At 40.6% G+C, this 20,780-nt stretch overlaps 1 protein-coding gene across 1 annotated transcript; it reads right to left on the bottom strand.

Annotated features, from left to right (window-relative positions):
- Positions 1-1,587: 1,587 nt before the first annotated feature.
- Positions 1,588-20,721, bottom strand: CHP1 (calcineurin like EF-hand protein 1). Its single transcript, XM_055715568.1, has 7 exons — positions 20,474-20,721; positions 15,301-15,373; positions 7,923-8,003; positions 6,512-6,639; positions 5,585-5,646; positions 4,381-4,503; positions 1,588-3,093 (listed from the first exon to the last, which is right to left on the bottom strand). Exons 1-7 carry the CDS (start codon positions 20,538-20,540, stop codon positions 3,040-3,042), a joined length of 588 nt encoding a protein of 195 aa, XP_055571543.1. The 5' UTR covers positions 20,541-20,721; the 3' UTR covers positions 1,588-3,039.
- Between the last annotated feature and the right edge of the window lie 59 nt (positions 20,722-20,780).

Genomic DNA, 20,780 nt, shown 5'->3' with positions numbered 1-20,780 from the left:
TTTGTACAGCCAACAGTGAAGTCAGGTTCTGATAGACAGGAGGGCGTTGTTCACTACAGACTGGTTAGCTGGCCTTTGGTTTGGTTGTGGGGTTTTTTTGCTGTGCACTATCAGCATATCAGTGTTCACCTTAGAGCACATTAGCAAAAATACCTAATGTTCAAGGTAGGGGCTTAGAAAGACAGATGCCAGAAACAAGCGTTAATATTATATACCCTTTACTTAGAACACCACTAGGTGGAAGGAAAGAAGAAGAAAAAAAAAGCCTAAATTGGAACCATGGAGAGGTGTAAAGCTCATAGTGTTATGGGATCCATAGGGCAGTTATAAGTGTGTCCTCTTCTGGAGCTCGTGTTTTGCACTAGTTTCTTCCATTCTGCCAGCAGAACAAAGGATTGTTAGATTGTTAATGCTCTGAAACCAAGCTTAGTTGTAAGGAATTGATTTGTAAGGCCTGCTAGCACCATTCTACTGGTGTTTAATTTTTCTAGTCATTAAAGAACAGTCAATTACCATACAGGAATAGGTTTGGGTCTGCCCTGGTTACAAACAGAAATACTGTACCTGGTACAGTTGTCTTCTCAGTACCTGGTGCGGTGCTCTGTTTCGGATTCAGTATGAGAATAATATGGGTAGCAAAGCAATGTTTCTAGCTGTTGCTAGGTACTGCTTACCCTAAGGCAAGACTTCTCAGGCCCTGCCAGCAAGAAGGCTGGAGGTGCACAAAAAGCCAGGAGGGAGCATAGCCTGCACAGCTGACCCAAACTGGCCAAAAGGATATTCCATACCACAAAATGTCACACCTAGTACATAAACAGAAAAGCTAGCTAGGAGCAGCTGATTGCTGCTCAAGGACTGGCTAGGCATCGGTCAGTGGGGGCAGCAAGCAATTGTATTGTGTATCACTTGGGGTTCTTTCCTGTTGATTTTTATTCCTTTCTCACGCTCTCTCTCTACTTTTCATTACAATTGTTAATATTGTATTTTATTTCAATTATTAAGTTGTTCTTATCTCAAAAGTGTTGCCTTCCCTCCTCCCCCCCCCCCCCCAGTTCTCCTCCCCATCCTGCTGTGGGTGGGAGGAGTGAGCAAGCAGCTCTGTAGTGTTTAGTTGCCAGCTGGGGTTAAACCATGACAGGGTTTGATTGCTGGGTTGTTTTGTTGTTGTTTTTTTTTAATACACTGAAAGATTTATTTATGGATTGATAAATACAGTATCCAGTCTCACTGGGACAAATAAGGCACAACTGTAGGTTACACTATATAGCCAGAAAAGAGCAACACCTACTTCTAAGCAAATCACAAAGCCTACAAATACTTTTACTTTCCAATCTGTTAACATTATTACATTCCTATTTATACATGAAATGGTCATAAAACTATAGTGTTTCTTTCTCATACAGAATAGATGGTTTTAATTAGCACTTCTTTCTGGAATTGTGTTGCACTCTGCAAAATAATCAAGTGCAACATTTCACTTTTATTTTAAATTAATCAATCAAAAAACCTTCAGAGACTTGCATGTTATTCTTTAACACAAGTGATGATTAAAGGAACCAAGAAAAAAAGGAAATGCACATTTGAGAATAGTTTGAGACTGGTAAGTATTTATAGAAATGTTTACACATGACATGAGAAGCAGTTATAACACTGATTCTTCAATAAAGAAGCTCCCGGGGTTTTTTGGTTTTATTGGAAGGACCTCCCGGACTGTAGGATGCTCCAGCTAAACTAAATGAGACTATCTGCCCATCTAGCCACAGAAAATTATGTTTCTATTCAGCCTTCATTAATTATGATCTCTTGACTTTATCAGTATTATATTAGTGGTATTAATCATCTTATACTTGCAAAGATATTTGTGTAGAAATATATTCTGAAATATTTGGCATAATACACACTTCCACAAATTATATTCTCATGCCAGAGCTTTCATAAATACAGCTATCACCCTCAACACAAATCTAACAAACCAGGACTTCCATATTGGAAAATGTAAGTAATTACTGATTCTCCAGGTCACTATGATTAAAAAAAATAATAAATCAGTACTATGTTTCACGTCACTATTACCAGGGGGCAGTGACAGAACTGCAAGTCCAGATTTTGGCATGACTAGTTTTCTTGCATTATGTACACTGGTAAACAACTTTACACTTTCAGAGCCAAAACCACCCTGTTAAGGAGGGATCCTAGAGCGAAACAACCTGGAGAGGGCACTTCATGGTCCACTGGCTGTCAAGCCTGCAAGCTACTCAAAGAAAAGAAACAAGTTTCTGCATCTGCTACTGGAACAATTTAAGTGACTTAGTGCAGAATTCCTATTCCTTTTGAGGACACCACAGATTCTCCTATTGTCCCTGTGAATTCATCCCACAAAGCATACAATCTATTCACAGTACTTTAAAGTACTCTAGGCTATCTTCTTGCCTTCAGTGCTAGTTGTACAACAAAACCATAGAAATTGACAAGTCCTCAAGTAAAAGGCTGATTTGGAAGCAGTGAAGAAAAATCTGCATGTAAAGAGCGAAATGGGAAAGGAGGGGCAGGGGGGGGAAGAAAAAAAGGCAGCTGTAATATGTTGTTGCTCCTAGAAGCAAAAGTGAATCATTATCACCACACCTAGTATTTGAGAAGATGCTTGTCTCCAAAGTGCTTCATAGGGTGCTTCTGTGGCGGGTTCCAGTTTTTCCATTCTCAGACTCAGAGCTCAGAAGAATCAGTTTGTGGACTAAACAGCAGCACATAAGGAGAGACATTTTTGCCAAAACAGCAGTGCAGAAGGAGACAAGGGAGAAGGTAAAAAAAAAAGGAAAATATTTTTTTTTAAAAAAAAATGCTCCTTTCCAAGTTGCATGGCAGCCATTTCCCTTTGTTCCTGATGCACAGGGAATGTTCACATTGGTAGAACAAATCAGGGAGGGGTTGGAGATGTACTGTATATGCACCAGTAGTAATGCTCTGGGGGAAGGTGCTAAGGAGAAAATGAAGTTCTATTCTTTGTATAGTAGGGGTAGGAAGGAATAGGTTCTCCATCCATCAGTGAAGAAATCGAATGCTCATTTTCTGCTCTACATCCACCTTCTCCAAAACCTGCAGTAAAATTCAGAAACAGCTACTTAAATTATTGTACATATTTATCTTCTACAAGGTTTCTTGCTCTAGTACAGACGAAATGGGCAGGAACATGGGATGTCTTCAGTTTGGCATGCCAGTCCCTCATCTAGAGACCGGTATTTTTCATTCTGGACTAAGGTCCTTCCGAAGAAAGAAGCTTCAGCCATTCAAGCTGAAAGAAGGCTCTCAACCAAAATGTAACTAATGCAGTTTTAGTCTGCCAACAGCCCAGAAAGGCTCAGATTCCTAAAATTAGACTGCGTGGGAACGCACAGCCAGCAAACAGAAGGGAGAATGGAGTAGAGGAAGAGGCATGAGCAGTCAGTGAAGGGCTAAAATCAAGGTCACAGCATCACTAACACAGATAATTGTAAAACCAGGAGGGCAACTTCATTCACTGAGGTATGAAGACATTAGTCTGCTCCAGGCTGTTTTAGACAGTGGACCTCAGTGTTCCAGGATGAAAGTAATTTAAGTTTGAAGGGACCTCTGGAGGTCTTTTAGTCAAACTCTCTCAACTCCTACTTAACTTAAATCCTACCTCAACCCCTGATCTAGCACAGCCAGCTAGATCAGGTTGCTCAGGGCCTTGTCTGGTTAAGTTTTAAATATCTCCAGGGAATGAGGTTCTACATCTTCAGCAACTATGATCATCCTCTTGGTAAAAGAGTTTTCCTTATAGCTAACCAGAACTTCCCCATGTTGCAACTTGTTTCTGTTGCCTCTTATCCACCTCCAAGATAAGTCTGGTTCCTCTTGTCAATACTTCTGCTATAGAACAACTTTCTTTACCAACTATATAATGGCTCCTTACTATTACCCACTTCTGCCTACAATGCAATTCAAAGGACTAGGAGCTAGGAACTTGAATACTGATGTTAGTTGTGTCACTAACAAAATCTACGAGTGAAGACTGATGAGCACAATTACAGCAGAAGAATTGCTGTGTTGTAACTGTGCTAGTCAGGCTACCTGTGTAGAAAGAACTGGTTGCAAAAGCAAAGTGAAAATTCTGCAGTATATTGCAATGCTGTAGCTTATGCAAGAGCATGAAAAAACATGCAGATTAATAATTAGTACCCTAACAGTATATATATAAAAAGTTTCCTAATAAAGGCAGAAAAAGAGCTAGCAGAAGGCTTGCTTTGTCCAAATGCAAACAGGATTATTGGAACAACTTCCTCCCTGTTTCCATTTAAGTCTGAATGGCTTGCCCATTACTGAGCAGTTTCATTTAGTTGTTAAAAAAAGCAGTTTACCAACCTTTACAAACTCTGCAAAGGAGATGGCACTATCTCCATCTTGATCAGCTTCCTGGATTGTCCTGTCAGCGATGCTGCCCAGCTGCTCATCTGAAATATTTACACCAACCATCATCCGTAATACCTGTAACATCCAGAAGTCCCCAGATTTAATTTTTTTCTTTAAATAAGAAAACAAAATAACCATTATCAACATAGGAACAGAAATACTCTTACTGCTGCTTTTCTCATGTATACTGTCAAAGTAACACCACACAAGAACAACTCTGGAGGATTTCCATAGAAGTAACTTTTAGAAAGACTTCTGTTTGTGCTTTGTATGTCAAAGCTTTCAGGAAAGACAGCTTCCTCTTGTAGCCACCTCTGACAAATACTCCTGCCTTTTCACTAGGCAGCAGGAAGAGGAAGAAGTACGAGAAAGCTTTTGGAACCCAGAACAAGTACATTTTGTTTCAATGCTTTTCTCTATTTTTTCCTCACAAAAAGTACCAACATTTGAGTATCTGCTGCTGGAGATAGCTGCCTACAGGAATCTTTTAAGTATATGGTCAAACGGTAACTGCCATTACTCTCTACAGTTAGTAAAGCATTTTCTGTGCCAATAGAAGATGGCAGTTTCAGTCAAAAGCAAATCCTCGTCCTACATCAGGAACCACAAATTGCCATCTCCACTTCCCAGGATTAGCAGTATGTAATTACCCCTAGCTCAACCATAGTTTCACATATATGCAGCACTGATGAACTCTGATTACCTTTGCTGCAATTCCAAGAAGTTTTATTCTATTGAGAAGATGCACAGAGGATCAGACAAACAACCTAATCAATCTCAAGGATTGTCCCTGTGAAGTCCTGTTAGAAGCACCGCAGAAAGTTTTAAAAGGTAGTTCTCAAGGGGCTTAGTGTAGTTGTTGGGGTATCTAGGTATCATTTCCAATAGCATCTGCTTAGCCTAACACTCGGGTTTAAATCTGAATCTAGCATTCCCAGTTTAATAAAACAGCCTAGGCTACCAAATAGGATTAAAGTCTCATACTGTATCTAATCTTATTTAATTGCTTATCTTAAACCAGAGATAAGCAATTAGCCACCAGATTCCTTCAGAAGTTCTTTTGAGAAGACTGTTGCAAGTCCCCTCTTCATTCTAAATGGGTGTAAAGTCACAGAGAAGGTCATGGAGTCATTCAAAGCAGCCCTGTGCTATTTACCTGAAGCAGCTCATCCCTGGAAATCTTGTCATCTTTATCGAGATCATATAACCGAAAAGCAACTACAGGAAAGAAAAGGAACAGGCTGTTTAATTCAAATGCCATTTTTTTTTTTCATAAATACATTATCTAAAAAACCCTAATTATTCATAAATTATTTAAAGATAATTAGCTTTGAGTTTTAAATTCACCATAAAATTCATGGAGAGTTCCATAAAGTGTTATTACTACATACAGGAATATTGCTATTTTCAAGAAATGAAAAATCCTACTTAAATACTCAGTACAAGTACGAAGCATTCTGCTTGCAGAGGTGTTTCTTCAAAGCCTCAAGTCATGGAAGTCTAATTACCACCAAGATACATTCAATCCTTTAACTTCAGAGCCAACCATTTTTACATTTGTTCTCTTTGACTATATACTTGATGACATACAACAGAAATATCAAGTGCTGAGGAGTGTTGCCAGCTTTGATTAGCAAGCAAGAGCATTCTGCTCATATACTGTAGGCAGATGTCCAAATACTCAAAAAAGAACGCAACTGAAGATGAGGAAAAAGCACTCCATTATATGGAAGACTGGAGAAAGAAAGGGAAAAGCCCATTCGTGTATGGGATGTGGCTTCTAAATCTGAAATAACTTGAAATGGCATACAAGCCATTTCAAAACACTCCTGTTGTGAGATGTTTGTAAAAGCATATCCATTACTCAAAATTCAACCAATTCCAAATTCCAATACAAGAATGGGTCAATTGTTTACATTCTGAACAGCTAAAGTTGCACATAAATTTAAAAAAAAAAATAAACCAGGTATTAGAGGACATCATTCCACTTACAGAACAACCGTACAAAGACACCAAGCCCCTTCACTCCCTTCCCAGAAAAACAACAAAAAAAGGCTTCTATAAGAAAGTTCACATGTCTTACAGTGGAGCTTGTTACTTCGGCTGTTCAGTGGCTCTGGTCCATTCTGGTCTTTGCTCTTCTCGTTATCCTCTATGGGCCGGAAGTGGGCTAGCGTCCTCATGAATCCCCGGAAATTCACCTGGTCCTCTCTGCATAAGCATTTCAGCAGGTCAGTTTCAACAAGGCTTATACAGGTTCTTTTTTTTTTTTTACTGAAACAGGAGTACGAATGTCTACAGCATCAGGACCACACAGACTCTTCCACTCCCACCTCCCTAGAGTTTGAGTTTGGCTGCCTGTGCTCAAAGCCAGCTCTGAGACAGTGCAGTTGCAACCTGGGATCATGCTGCTATGAAGTATGATGTGTAAAACAAGAAAGTGAGAGAAGTCTTGTCACAGGCTTGCCGCCTCCTGCCTGCAAGCTCCATTTACGCTCTAGTCCTCACCCTTGGCCCTTGCCTGAGCTATCCTGCAGCTATCCCCAAGTCTGGCAAACGTACCTTGCTAATCTGGACCCCGATACCCTTGACTGACCCCAGACTAGCTTCACCACCATCAACTTGTCTGGCAACCACTGGACTTGTTGGCTGACCTGACAACACTCACTGGACCAGCCCTGCTTTTGTCGCTCAGGTGCTGTACCCTTGGTGAGCAAGGGCACTGCCCCTGCCAGATTTGCTGTCACCCTTGGCTCCTGCGCACGGGGCAGCCATTGCTTGCTGCTCTCAGACAGCTCTCTTCTCTAGTTTCTGTGGGAACCAGCTATGCAAGTACTTTCCAAGACTCCTGCTTTCTACTCAGGAAACCCTGCCCACTATTAACCCATATTATGATTTTATTAGACAATCTGATCTTCATCAATCAATAATGACAAATGTGTTCAAGAACAGCAGATTCCATAGAACAATCTAAAAAGGTACAATGAAAAGACACAGTACTGCAAATTTGATCATCTGTTTGGATATATGTTAGCAGCACTATAAGTTATGTCTTAAGCGAGATCATAAACTGAAAACAAGCAAACAAAAAAGCTGATCGAATAACAAAGGTATAGTTAGAGGCTAAAAGATGAAAACCAAGACTGAATTAGTAAACTGCAATACTACTTAGCATAAAATAGTATTGCTACAAGTTTGCTTAAAGAACCAAAGTCCATATGTGCCCTTGACTTTCTTCAGAAGTATTCAGCAACATAGCAAGAAGTAGAAAACTGTGACATAAAGTATACAAGTCTTGTTGTTAAATATATCCCGTTACAGAATAAAAACATGCTGAGGAAACAGTGTCCCCACACACATTTCATGACATTTGAGTGTTCAATTACTAGCAAATTCAAATTATGTGTGCTTTAACTATCAACAATTCACTAGCTAAACTTCTGACGAACTGCAAATCTTGAGCCTGCTTGTAAATTACATCTGTCGGAACTCACCCTTCCGGAAAGAAGGCATTGATAATTCTGTCTCCCAGTGGATTGATGGCAAGCTCTGGAATCCGCTGGAAGTCTTCACGGCTAAGTAAAGCAAGAATACAGGAAGTCTGCATAAAGTTGAAGTCACTAGAGAAAGAGTTGCTTAAAAAGAATTCACAGTAAAAACATCCATTGGCTTCTATTTCTGCAGCAAGACACTTGGCAGTTTTTAACATACAACTCTTTAAAGCATGTTTTCTCTATGACTAATGGCACAAAGCAAAGCAAAAGACAATGCCAAGCCTGTATTACATTACAGACTAGCAGTGCTCATTTATCACATTAAGAGCACTTCTCAGATGGTAACATTGTTTGTGCTAGAAACCTTCCTGTATGACACCAACTAGTCTGCAATTTAAGGAAAGTGTCTGAAATAACTCTGAAGAAAAATATGGCTTAAAAATGATTATTTTTTTTTATAATTATTTTGGTACCTAATAATTTGAGTTGGCATGATTTTTCCAGACTACCCCATTCCAGATTCTGGGACAATACCATATTCCTAACATACCACAGGTGATCTGCATATTCTAATAGAATTTTTTTTTTGTTTATGCAGTAACTTTACATCTTACTATAAATGACAAATTTCAGATTATTTTAGCTTCATCCAAGCAGCACTCCTTTTAAAGAGGTAAATTTAGACTTTGACTGAGGCTTGTAGGCCAGATGTAACTTCATCAGTACACTGCAAATACTCACTGCTCTTGCCAGAGATTCTCTTTTCTGCTCATGATTATACATACACAGCATAGCATAAACATAGCTAGTGCTTACACTGTTACAGCTTTTTCTGATCTGGAAGACATCATGAGCTATACTGATGCAAGCACATCTTAGATTGTCATGACATGAACATACATTTCATTTTACTATTAGAGTTGCACGAACAATTTTTCTTTTCTTTCAACCTAATAGAATGTCACTGACAGGAAAGTGGGATAATCTTGGTGTGACCAAGGCAGACACTAAGCACGTCTCACAGAATACTCTGGTTAACAGGTTTGGGTTTTTTGCTTTTTCCACTATGAGAGAGCACAGCAATTTATCAGTTCATACAAGAGGTACTCAATCATTTAGGTTTTAAATTGCAAAGATAACAGCAATGGGGTAAGGCTAAAAAAAAAAATCTATTCTGCCTGCATGAATAAAAATGACATTTCCTGCTCAATCTCTAGAAATATTGGCAATCTCCTTCAAGTCAAATGCAGTCCTGCCATTTTTGAAGTTTGGGTCAAAGTCTCAAACTTGGTTACTAAATGTTTGCTGCTTTTGAAAACTATGCTCACTAAACGAATCAGCAACAAGGTTTGATTCACGACATAATTGCATCAAAAAAACCTGGCAAAGTAAACACAAACAGATTTTATTTAAGTACACTGGCTTTTGGGGGAGGGGGGGGGGGGCGGGAAATGAATTTGTTAATCTTATCACTACTCTAGCCTAGGAAAGGCACAGAAGCAAGACATTCTAGTTTTAAATGCATTCTAAAACAGTCCTTGGCACCACAGCACTGTTAAAGAGTCCCAATTGTACCTGTTGCAACACGGTTGAACTGTTTGACCTTCTAAGTAGAGTGACCTGACCATATTTTTAAGCTATCCCAGCAAACTTCTGCTCTGACCAGGTCTGAATTATTTTTAATAGACAAAGCTAACATCTATATAATATGATCAACTTGTTACCAGACCCTTCAGGACAGCTGCATTTTAAGCTACAGCTGAAGGGCAAAGTATGCATTAGTGATTTTAGGCAGGAGATGCAGTGATGTGGAAAACCCATGTCCTAGTAACACTATTTTAACAACAGGACTTGTGTCAATGCCAACACTTACAAGCTAAAAGCAGCAGCTGCCCTCTCTTCCATTTACAGCAAAATCCTAATGTTTCAGAATTTTTTACTTGCATATCACTACTTTTCAGTACTCAGCCTCAGTTTACACTCTGCATTTCAGCCTCCTGTTATTCTGCTTTCTAACAGGAGATTAACAATTAACCACAAATAACTCCCCAGGTTTCAAATCTACTTGTCCTGTCTTTATTGGGATTGCAGTAGACCATTTTTGCTTATTAACACTCACTCAGTAATGTGCTCTTATAATTGAAATAGCTGTAGTAGCCATAAAAGTAAATGAATGCATGAGCTAAGTTATTCTCCGCTTTATAAACTAAGGCTTCCTGCAGTCATTAGGGACCAACTGCACCTGGCTGAGGCTGGAGCTTACAGGAAAAGTCATGCCCTCTACTTCCTCTGTGTTCACATGCCATAGCAACAAGGCTCTTCCAACACATCTCTCCTGGAACCTGGCTTCTACTAAACCCTTGCTTAAATGTAACCTGCAAAGCAATCTTTAACTGCATGTTATCATTATGCAGGCCAACCATTTTAATGTATGTGCCAGTGCATCCACACTTACACATACTTTGCAGCAAGGAACGTGTAGATTCTAAGCAAGACAAATATCTCTGAGTGTACCCTCCAAGGCACACAGTAGATGCCTACTGTAAAGGGCTCTATCTTACCCTAAAGGCTACAAGAAATCTATTAGACTCCTTTTTTTCTTCCATTATTTCTGGTGGCTCATCCTTCTTTTACTTCTAGATAGTAGCAGAGCACTGTTCCCTCAACAGAGATGAGGAGAGTAGGGCTAAATGTAGCTGAGGGAAAGTAAAACAATGAAGAGAAAACAAACCATATGAAAAACAAAAGTGGCAGAGGAAAGGGAAAATGTCCAGAGGATATAGATAACAAGAAATTACTTGAAATGGGAAAATAATTAAAAGTAGTAAGGTGTATCATGCAAGATTGTCAAACAGATTTAACAGATTACTACTGAAGGGGTTTCATTGCTCCCTTCCCTTGCTAAGGTTAGCTTTGTCTTCCATCAGACCTTTTGGTGGTCTAATGTACCTCACTAACCCCGAAAAAAAGTTCCCCACTTCTTCCTCTCCATGCTCCCAACTACCTTTCTGTTGAATTAGCAACTTCAAGCAGTTAAAAACAACTTCATCTCACCTAGCTTCATCTTCACACATGCTCTACACAGGTTTAAAAGAGTTGCTAAACTACTGGGGGAGTGATTGATTTACAAACATTAGGCCAAGAAATATGCTAGAAGTACAGGCTAATTAGACGAGCAAGGCAGGGGGGAAACAGTGCGAATAAAGCATGGTTAAGGAGGGAAGTATGTGTTACTGTAGTACCCTACCATTTTGTAAACCCAACCTGCCTGCCTTGTCTGTTTTACAGAAAGCTAAAAATCTTTTGCATTTTCTTAAGCAAAAGGTAAAAAATTCCATGTTCAGAGTGCTAGCTTTTATGTTTTACTTTGAAATCTTGGCATATCAGCTTGAACGAATAAGAACAAGCCTGACAACTTTCCAGACAGGTGATTCAATTCACTGACAAAGTTAACAGATGGCCCAGCCAGCTCCTGTTACCCTCCTCTCGGGGCCAGAGGCTTTCTGAAGTTCACCAGGAGACACCATCTTGTGAATAGCTTTCATAATCATGACATATGCATAAACAGCTCAGCGTGTCCATTCTCATGTTACCAGCTTTCAGAAGACTTGCCCTCCCTTCCTTCTTCCACACTCACCAGGCCATCCCAATTGCTGTACAGTAAAAAAATACTTCTGAAGTGCTTAACCTGTCATTTCCCCGGGCAGAAGAAACTACTGTAAGTGAGAGGCTTCATGCAAAACCTACATGCCAAAGTAGCAGTTTAGCCAAGTATCTCCTTTTTATAGCTCTATATGTGTCTGTCTAGAGCTACTTACCAGTAGATAAGTTTTGGAGCAGATGTATTCTTGTGTGGTGTACATTCCGGTACCAGCCCAACAAGGGGACTCACTGAAGCAAGAACATACTTATCCTGGTCATACACTTAAATTTTCTCATCTTGGAAATCAGAAAGTAAAGAAAATGTGCACACTAGTTCCCTCCTGACCTATAGTTAGGATGGAGGCAGAACAAGTATATTTCTGGTTTCGCAATTTAGATGTAGCCACGGTATCAACCTTTTATTTTGGCAACTCAGCATGTCACAGTATTGAAATCAAAGATGACAAAGGAATTTAAAGGAATGGGTTTGTCCTGGCTTTTACAACCTGGTTTCATTCAGATAGCTCCCTCATACTTGCACTTACTCATTTTCTTTTATTTATTTATTTATTTAGGAAAAGGAAAAAAAAATAGCACTTTTAAATAATTGATAAAAGTTAATCCATTAACCATAGGCTGTAGTCATTGAGAGGGTAAGGAGGAGAGAGGGGAAAAAGCCAAAAAGAAGGCATATGAAGTTTTGACTCCATCAGTACCCTTCTCTTAAGTCTTATTTATGGAACTCTAAAAAGAAAGTTCCTTGAAACTGTACGTAGGTACACTGGATAGAAACATCTGGCTAGGAAAGGTTTCAGCTTTTGGTTATAGTTCCAGAAAGAACTCTCTCTCTTCTTTAGCCACCAGGATTAATCATTATCTACCAGATCCTCTGTACAAAGTGTTCTTTACCTTGCACATTTTTAACCCATAGATAAGAATGACAGCACAGCTTTTCCCCTTGTTCAGAAGGGTGATACACATTTAAAGATTAATTTAATGCCATAAAGAAGAGCCTAACACTTCTTTTCCTGATCATAGTCACATGAGTGATTTCTGTCATGTCTGATTTGTAAGTCAAAGGCAGGAAACAATCATTCTTGCTCACAGGAAACAGAAGACATGCTTACTACTGCCAAACAGTTTAGAAAGCAAGTGATAACTTCACCTTGCTTGTCTCAAAGTAGCAAGTTCTCTTTGATCAGTATTTCAGAAAACAACATTTACGACCTTCAGAGCTGTAGTTCTTACTCACCCTTCATTGTTTTTTTACAGGAAGTAGTTTTCTATTACTTAACTTAATGGTTTCCACATATTGTGGGGGCCAGGACAGAGTGGCATTCAAGTTTTGAAAGCCAAGCCAGCCATGATTGGGAGCAGGCTACATTTAAGAGGCCAAGACTGCAAGTTAAGGGATCACAACTTGCACAGCTGTTGGGATTTCCCAAACAAGCCCAGTTTCCTTTCTCAAGTACCACATGATTATTGACAATGAAAAAACCACCTGCTTCTGATACATAACACTATGAAACTAAGCATTGTGCAACAGACATTCATAGCATGTTTAATTAATTACTCCTCTTACGTAAACTGAGTACAATCACTTTGACATTTATACAAGCTTTACAGACTCAATAGGTAAATTTAAAGTTGGAGGGAAGAGCTGAGGAAGAACATGTCCTAGGTTCAAATTGTGCTAGACTAGTCTGGTAGCCATCACCTTTAATCGTCAGTAAAGACTAAACCCACATGCAAAGTTTTGAAGAGACTGTTAGTGTTCTTTTTCAAGTCATTTCATTTTGAGACATTAGTAGTATCACCCTTACCTACAATATCATTCAGCTGATCTATATGTCACAATTGCCAATTAGCCAATGCTACAATTTATATGATACATGAGCTTTGGTGACAGAGTGGTTTTAAGATGTCCCTGCCCATCCCATACCAATTGTTTCCTCACCCACAGTCTATTTTGTCATCCCTTCAGCTATGCAAGTCCAGGTATTTACAGTACAGCCACAGTCCAAATCACTGGAGTCAGTCTGCTTAAAAATACCTGCACAAGCCAAAAGAGGAAGCAGAGGATTTTTAACCAAAAAGAATCACTCAGTAGTCCTATTTACAGTACAGCTCCACAACCAGTTACTTAAATGTTAACTGAGAAGTCAGTAATTTGTGGCACCAGAAAGAACTGTGTATTTCTTTCAAGAAAGGAAACTGCAGTAAGCAGCAGTACTGCCAAAGACAGTGTATCTTACAACTTGTCACCTTCATCTTCTAAGCAGCGATTCTAGCTTTATAGTTACTTTGGTTTATAGGGCATCCCACAACCACATTTTGCAAGATCACATACAAAACCCCAGATGATCCCCAAATCTATGTTTACCAGGTTTGACTGGGATAGAAATGCTATGAAAGATGTTAACTTCATCTCAGTCAGACTTTGTATACTATGCTATGAGGTCCCTTCCCCCTTCCTGCTCTCTCCAGCTTCCCTGTGCTCCATTTCTGGCATATGTGGCTATATGGCGAATGGGAAACAAATCCACCTGAACACTGATCAGTTTCCTTTTTTGTTGTGCTACTTGGCAAGTTTTCAAAGCTGTAGGTTAGTTTCCAAAGATGAGCCTTGATACCAGCTTCAACACAGAAAAGCAACAGCTTTTCAGCGGCAACATGGTCTTGGACCAACTAGGTTGGTCACAAAATTGCACCCCTGGTGCAGTCATGGACAGCTCTTATTTGTCATATGTTTCCATAATATTAACATAATCCATAGGCAATGTCAAAAGAGGTGACTAATCATTTTAATACAATCAGAATTCATAATTAGTTCAGTAAATAAAGAGCAAAACAATACAAACTCTCAATACATAACTGGAGTGGGGAAAGCTAGAGAACAAAAACAGCAAGCAGAGATACATTTTAACAGGCAATCATCCCACTGGAGTTTACCTTTAGGTTGAGAATACTTTTCCCAGCAGACTCAGCCCACCAAAGTGAAAAGTGTTTTGCACATACAGTTTAAGCCTCATCTTTAATTGATTAAGCTGTAAGAAACTGGTTCACTTCTGTAGTTTTGAAATTCTAGACAGAAGACAAACATTTTAAAGGTCTTGGAATATCCTGCACTACTGCTTTAAAGAATAAAATGTGTATTTAGTCACAGTGACTTGGTTCCAGCTCTTTCTTTTTTATTTTTGAGCATACTAACAGACATGGTGGTTCAAGAAGAGGTACAAAGAATAGTAAATGGCTTGCAGATCAAAGTAGCATTAAAAAACACTAGGTAACATTTAATAGCCCATGCTCCCAAAAATAAATTATCTTTTTGTTATGAAAGCCGGGGTGAAGACAACATAGTGGAACTATTCTTGTAATAATTATTAGAAGCCACACAAATAAAGGTAAGAATCTAAAAATACGGTTTAACATTTCTGAACATTTGCAGTAAGACCTTGAATACCAAACCTGACCTTTCTTGTATTAACTGCTACAAGCCTTCAGTACTACAGTAAAGACAACTGGTAGAGCACCCCAGTTTGACAATAAGATTTCTCCTGACCCTTCATAAAAGGGAACAAACTTGAATGTCTAAGTAGACAGTAGATATGAAAACCCCTGTTGTAACAGCCTCACTGATTCACCATATGAGGAAACGACGCAGGCATCCTGCAACAGCAAGCCACCATTACAGATATGTGTCAAGGCAAACAGCTGAATTAGTGACGATACCCACCTAAGGGTGCCATTTTCTCCTTTGTCTAGGCTGGTGAAGCGACTGTACAAGCGGGTGATTTGACTGTGGGAGACTGAAGAAAAAAAAAAACACAAAGAAGAAACACAAATTATCATGTCAATGACTTCCCGTAGGAACAGACCTCATTACACAGAGCTACTCTGCTGCTAGAAGCTGTGTTCAAAAATTAAAAAAAATACAAAACCAGTTACATTGGAAACAGAGCAATCGGCAGTTCAGGGACTTCACTAGCTGTAAACTGCATCTTCACATTCAGGAACCCACCAGTAAGTCCATTCTTCAAAAATTTCTTTAATTCTGCCTTCTAGCTATTTATATTTTTGGTCTCTAACATTCTTTGGTTATCTGACTCAGTAAATGGCAATTAAAAAGAAAAAAACCTGAATCACAGTTCCACTGTATTTCCCCTTAACTCCTTTATGACTAAACATAATCTGGACACAGCCTCCACTGATGACCTCATTCATGACACTGCAGACCTCTGCTATAGAATCTTTCCTTCCCTTTCGCCTATCTCTGCTCCTGTTTTTTCCATCTAAAGATGGAAAGTGTACTCAGTTTCTCTGCATCTGGAGAATGGTCAGAAACTTCACACCTGATCACTTTTCCTCCTTCACAGTTCAGTCTCAGTCCTTCACAGGACTGCCTGCATCGAAATAATTTGTTCATTTTGGGGTTCACCAATTTCTAGGCTTCTAGGACACAGAGTTAAAAATTAAGAAGCCTGTTTCTAAAGAAGTTTGAGAAGGAGTTGGGACACAAAGCAAGCAGAAAGTTACTGCAGATTCCTTAAATCTGCAATTTGAAACAGAAATGCCAAAGCCAGTCTTAAGCTTAGCATAATGGTGTCAACATTGCCAAGATACTAGACAACCCTAGACAATAGACACCTAAATCTTTACAAAAGTCCATGACAGGAGAGGGTTAAACCTATCTAGAATAGCAATTCTTTTAACACTGGAAGAATGCCCTACAGAAGATCTTTTAGAACCTCTTCAGATGAGGTTAATAAATTCAGTCTTATTTCATGTATTTAATTTTAATGTTTACTCAGTAAAGGTGTGCTGTTCTACAACACTTATCTAGGACTTTGTGTCATTTTCAAATTCAATTGTTTTAAAAGCCTTCACCAGCACATGTACAATGCTTTTGTTGCTTGATAAAACTTATTTGGGAACAGGTTGCACAGCAGTTGTCTAATCTGTGACAACTGAGGCAAAATTCTTTTTTTCAGGTTTTTTCTTTCCCCAGGCTATTTGTTTAGGTTCAACTGCTCCCTCCTCTGGAATGACCTGCCAGCAACTGTTGATTTTCTTTCTTCCTTGTCTCCTCTGAAACTTTCATTCTTTGCATAGGGTTGGGCAATTTGCTCAGTTCCACCTAAGGCGACTCCTCTACAATCAAACTACTCAATTTCAAGTTAAGCAACACACACACAGAAAGCAGACACCAGTATTTTAAAGACTTCTTTCTTTAAAGACTCCTGCAATTTTGATTTAGTGTTTTAGAAACGATAGGCAATAACTGATGAAAAAAATAACCTGGAGTTACATCTCCAATAAAAAGCCCTGTACTCCCGCTCTTCCCTGGCAACAAAGAGGGTGACGAGAATTCTACTCTGCTACCATTTCCAAACTAATATCAGCAACTCCATTTTTGGAACACCTCCATAACAGCTAGTATGTGATTAATAGTACATAGCTATTGACAGGAGGAGACATTTATGTTATCGTACTAGACAAAAAGCAAATCATAGCTATAGAAGAAAGAAAGATGACTCAGGTCCACCACTGTACTCTTTCACAATTTCCTTTTCGTCTCTCATCTCTCATGAAAGCTGCATCACTAGACACTTTCCAGAGCCCTCTCATGCAAAATAAAGATTTTTACATTTCCTGGTGACTATAGAAGAACCAGAAACAAGACCTGCCATTTATGACTGCTTCTTAAAACTCAGAAGTTAAGGATTAAAGCTAGCTGAAACATTTTTATCTATACTGTTGCCTCACTAACCTCCTTCTAAAAAATCGAGTCAAGACCTCTAAAATAGGAACTGTACCCTCTATTTTACTTCTGTTAAATAATTAGAAAGTTTTTTGCAATTGGACACTCTGAAACTCTCATCTAAAACATTAGCATAAACTCATTTACATACTTAGAAAATGCATAAATATCCATCAGAAAATCCATCACCTGTTATCAACTAAAACATTTTTCTCAAACTCAGAGAGGACCATTAGTTTATTACTAATCCTCAAGTAGACTGCTTCAAAGCATGGGTACAAAGGGTGTGAACCAAATAGTTTGAATACTGTTGCAAGCTTTTGGAAAGCCATTGGAATGTAACAGAATGCAGACAAGCAACATCTTGGACCTCTCATCTGTTTCTTATAGTTGTTACTGAAATAGAAAAGCAATTAGGACTACTTGAAGGTTTTTTCAAACTCAAATTTCAAAATGTTCATATGCAAAACAAATAACATACAATTTCTGTACAACATAATGTAGGATTTAGGACTGTCAACTTCAGGCTTAGAATCTGTTACTGAGAACCTAAAGATTATCTGTCACTAAGCAGAGGTTTTAACAGACATGTTTCTTCCCACTTCTAGGAAACATTACCTTTGCAGATGTTTCTAAACAAGTGTTTTTTACCACAATATAAAAAAATATTCAGGCAGCTTTTTAATCTGTTCACCTAAAGACCATTAAAACAGGGTTTATCACTCGTTAGCATCATTAGCGATTCAGTTTTGTGCCACATAAAATTGAACAAGAAAAACTTGTATAATGCCACAGTTGAACTCAATCAAATTGGTGACGTGTTCTGTTCAATGCTCCATACTTATCCCAGATGAACAGAAGAGGGCATGTTTCACACTAAGGAGGCCAAAAAGAGAATCCTTCAGAGTACTTACCAGAACACAAGTTCCAGAGGGATATGCAGTACTGCCAGATTGTCTCACATCTACCAAGTTCTTTCTCAAACTCTTTAGTAAGTAAAGTATAATCAGCATCAAGTTTCTAACAAACTACAGGATATTCTATTCAGTCATACTAACTTAGCATTCTCACTGGGAACTTCGTTCCTGATAACCAGCATCCTGGGTTTTTTTTCTCCCACCTTGTACCTTATGTAAATATTTGCACATATATGAAGTATACAACAGTGCTAAGAGCTTGGAATTTTCCACCTACCTAGAGAACTATAAAGGGCAGAAAAAAATCACTATCCTAGACTGTGGTTACAGGCTTGTGGGAAAGATTTGATAAAGTCAATGAGACACTTTGATGACTTGTAAGTAAGCATGAGTCAGAGATTGGCAGTGGTCAATTAACAAAGTGCTATTAGTTGTAAAATTGAATAGTAAAAACACAGGAAAAAACTAAAGTCAGCCCACAAACTTAAACCTGTTGATCACCTTAAGCTCCCCACTTTGAAGATGGAAGAAAAAATATTTAGAGGCTAACTACAGCCAAGCAGTTTTATTCTTTAGAATGCCTACACAGCCATTTATTTAACTATCATGCAAGTAAAATTCTAGGAATAAAACACCACTGACAGTAAACCAAATACTGGCATGAAGAAAAAAGTAAAACCTTTTGGAAGAACATTCCAGATTTGAGTTTTGGTTTTCAAAGCATCTTTATAAATGAGGTGAGGCTACCTTTACTTTATGATCTTTGTGATTAAAAAGAAAAAAACCTAAACAGTAAATTCTTGGTGGACACACAGACTTTGATATTACTACTTGTTTATCATAGCCTTCCTGCAGAAGGTTCCCTTGACAGATGGAAAAAGGATCATGGAAACTATGTGAACTCCTCACTCAGCTGTCCATTACGCTAGCCAGTACTGTCTTAGCTTTCTTCCACTCCTCTCCTGTAGGTCTGTAGCCACTCATTTTCCTGACACAAATAAACTATTACCTGAAACAGATATATGAAACCACTTCTATTGGAATGAAAACATGGGAAGTATTCCCATGTAGCAAGAACAGATCAGCAAGCATACGCAGGAAAAAAACGTGATCTGTAAAGATTTTTTCACCTGGGGGGGCCGGGGGGTGGCATGGGGCCGGGGGTGGGGGGGGTGGAACAGAGCAAGCAGCAAAGTGGCTCCTATGGTGTTATGACCCCCTGTTTCCAACTATTTAGGAGGGCACCCCCCACTTACTGTCATTCAGCATTTACTAGATTTCTCAGACAGGCAACCATTCTATCAGCCAAATTGACACCACTGAGGTTTTTCTAAGGTACTTATGTTTATGAAGAACAACTCAATCAAATACTACAGGGCAACATAGCTTTATACTACATACAGTCTAGGGTGAACAATGTTGTGCCAGTTGTGACTAGTGCAGGAATTTTATTTTTTTTTTTTTTAAGTATACCCAACTCTCGCAAGTTCACTCACCGCCTTTATATTTTAAAGGCCACTCAGCACTCGTTCTGAGGTACCTTAAGGCAACTTTAGCAATAGCCTATGAAACAAGTAACACTTGGGGGGAAATTGCTACACCGTGAGAGCCCTTTCAGGCCAAAGACAGCTGCCCGAGGGAAATTCCAGCCCCAGAGCCACAGGCAGCTCTGCCGAACCCAGCGAGCTCTCTCCGGCGGCGGGTAACGCCGCGGGCACCAGGAGCGCTGCTGCCCGCCCGTCCCACCCGGGTCCCGCCGGGCCGCGGCCGATCCTCGCCCCCTCAGGCCGCAGCAACGGCCCCCACGCGAGACGGCTCCGCAGCCCCGGCCGGGAGCCCGGGGGCCGCGCACACGCCACGGGCTCCGCGGCCGCCGTTGTTTCCCGCTGCGCCGGGCGCCCGGCAGCCCCCCCCCCAAGCCCAGCTGCCCCAGTCACAGCCGGTGGCCGCCGCCAGCCGCGGGCGAGCGGGACCCGGAGCGCACCGAGGGGTATGCGGTGCCCGCGGGTTTCTGCCGTGCCCTCAGGGGCCCCCCTGCGCACCCACCGCCGGCGGCGGCCCAAGAGGCGTTTCCCGGCTTCCGCAGGCCTACGAGACACGTCCGCCCGCGGTGGCTGGGGCCGGGCTGGGCACTGCCCCGCCGGGAGCGCAGCGGTGGCGGCCGGCCGCGCTAGGCACGGCTGGGCGCGCTGAGGGGACAAGCGCCCGCCCCCCCACGGCCCCGTACTCACAGCCCGTCTCCTTCTTGATCTCCTCGATCTCCTCATCCCGCAGCAGCGTGGACGCCCGGGAACCCATCGCCGCCGCTGGGCCTGAGGGGGAGCGACGGGCCGCGCTCCTCCGCGCCAAGGAGAGTCACGCAGCCGAACAGCGACGGCTGTGCCACAGCCGCCCCCCCAGCACGACGCAAGCCCGACCGCGGCCGCCCAGCTGCGCTAAGACAGAAAGCGAGCCCGCAGCGGCTCTTATCGCCCTGCCCGGCCCTGGCCGCTGCCTCAGCCCGCCCCTCAGCCGCCCGGAGGCCGCCGACGGCCGCGC

The sequence above is a fragment of the Falco cherrug genome, chromosome 7 (assembly GCF_023634085.1).
Source record: "Falco cherrug isolate bFalChe1 chromosome 7, bFalChe1.pri, whole genome shotgun sequence".
NCBI classification, from domain to species: domain Eukaryota; kingdom Metazoa; phylum Chordata; class Aves; order Falconiformes; family Falconidae; genus Falco; species Falco cherrug.
The sequence above is the reverse complement of the archived record's forward strand: the minus strand, read 5'-3'. Positions and strand labels throughout refer to the sequence as shown.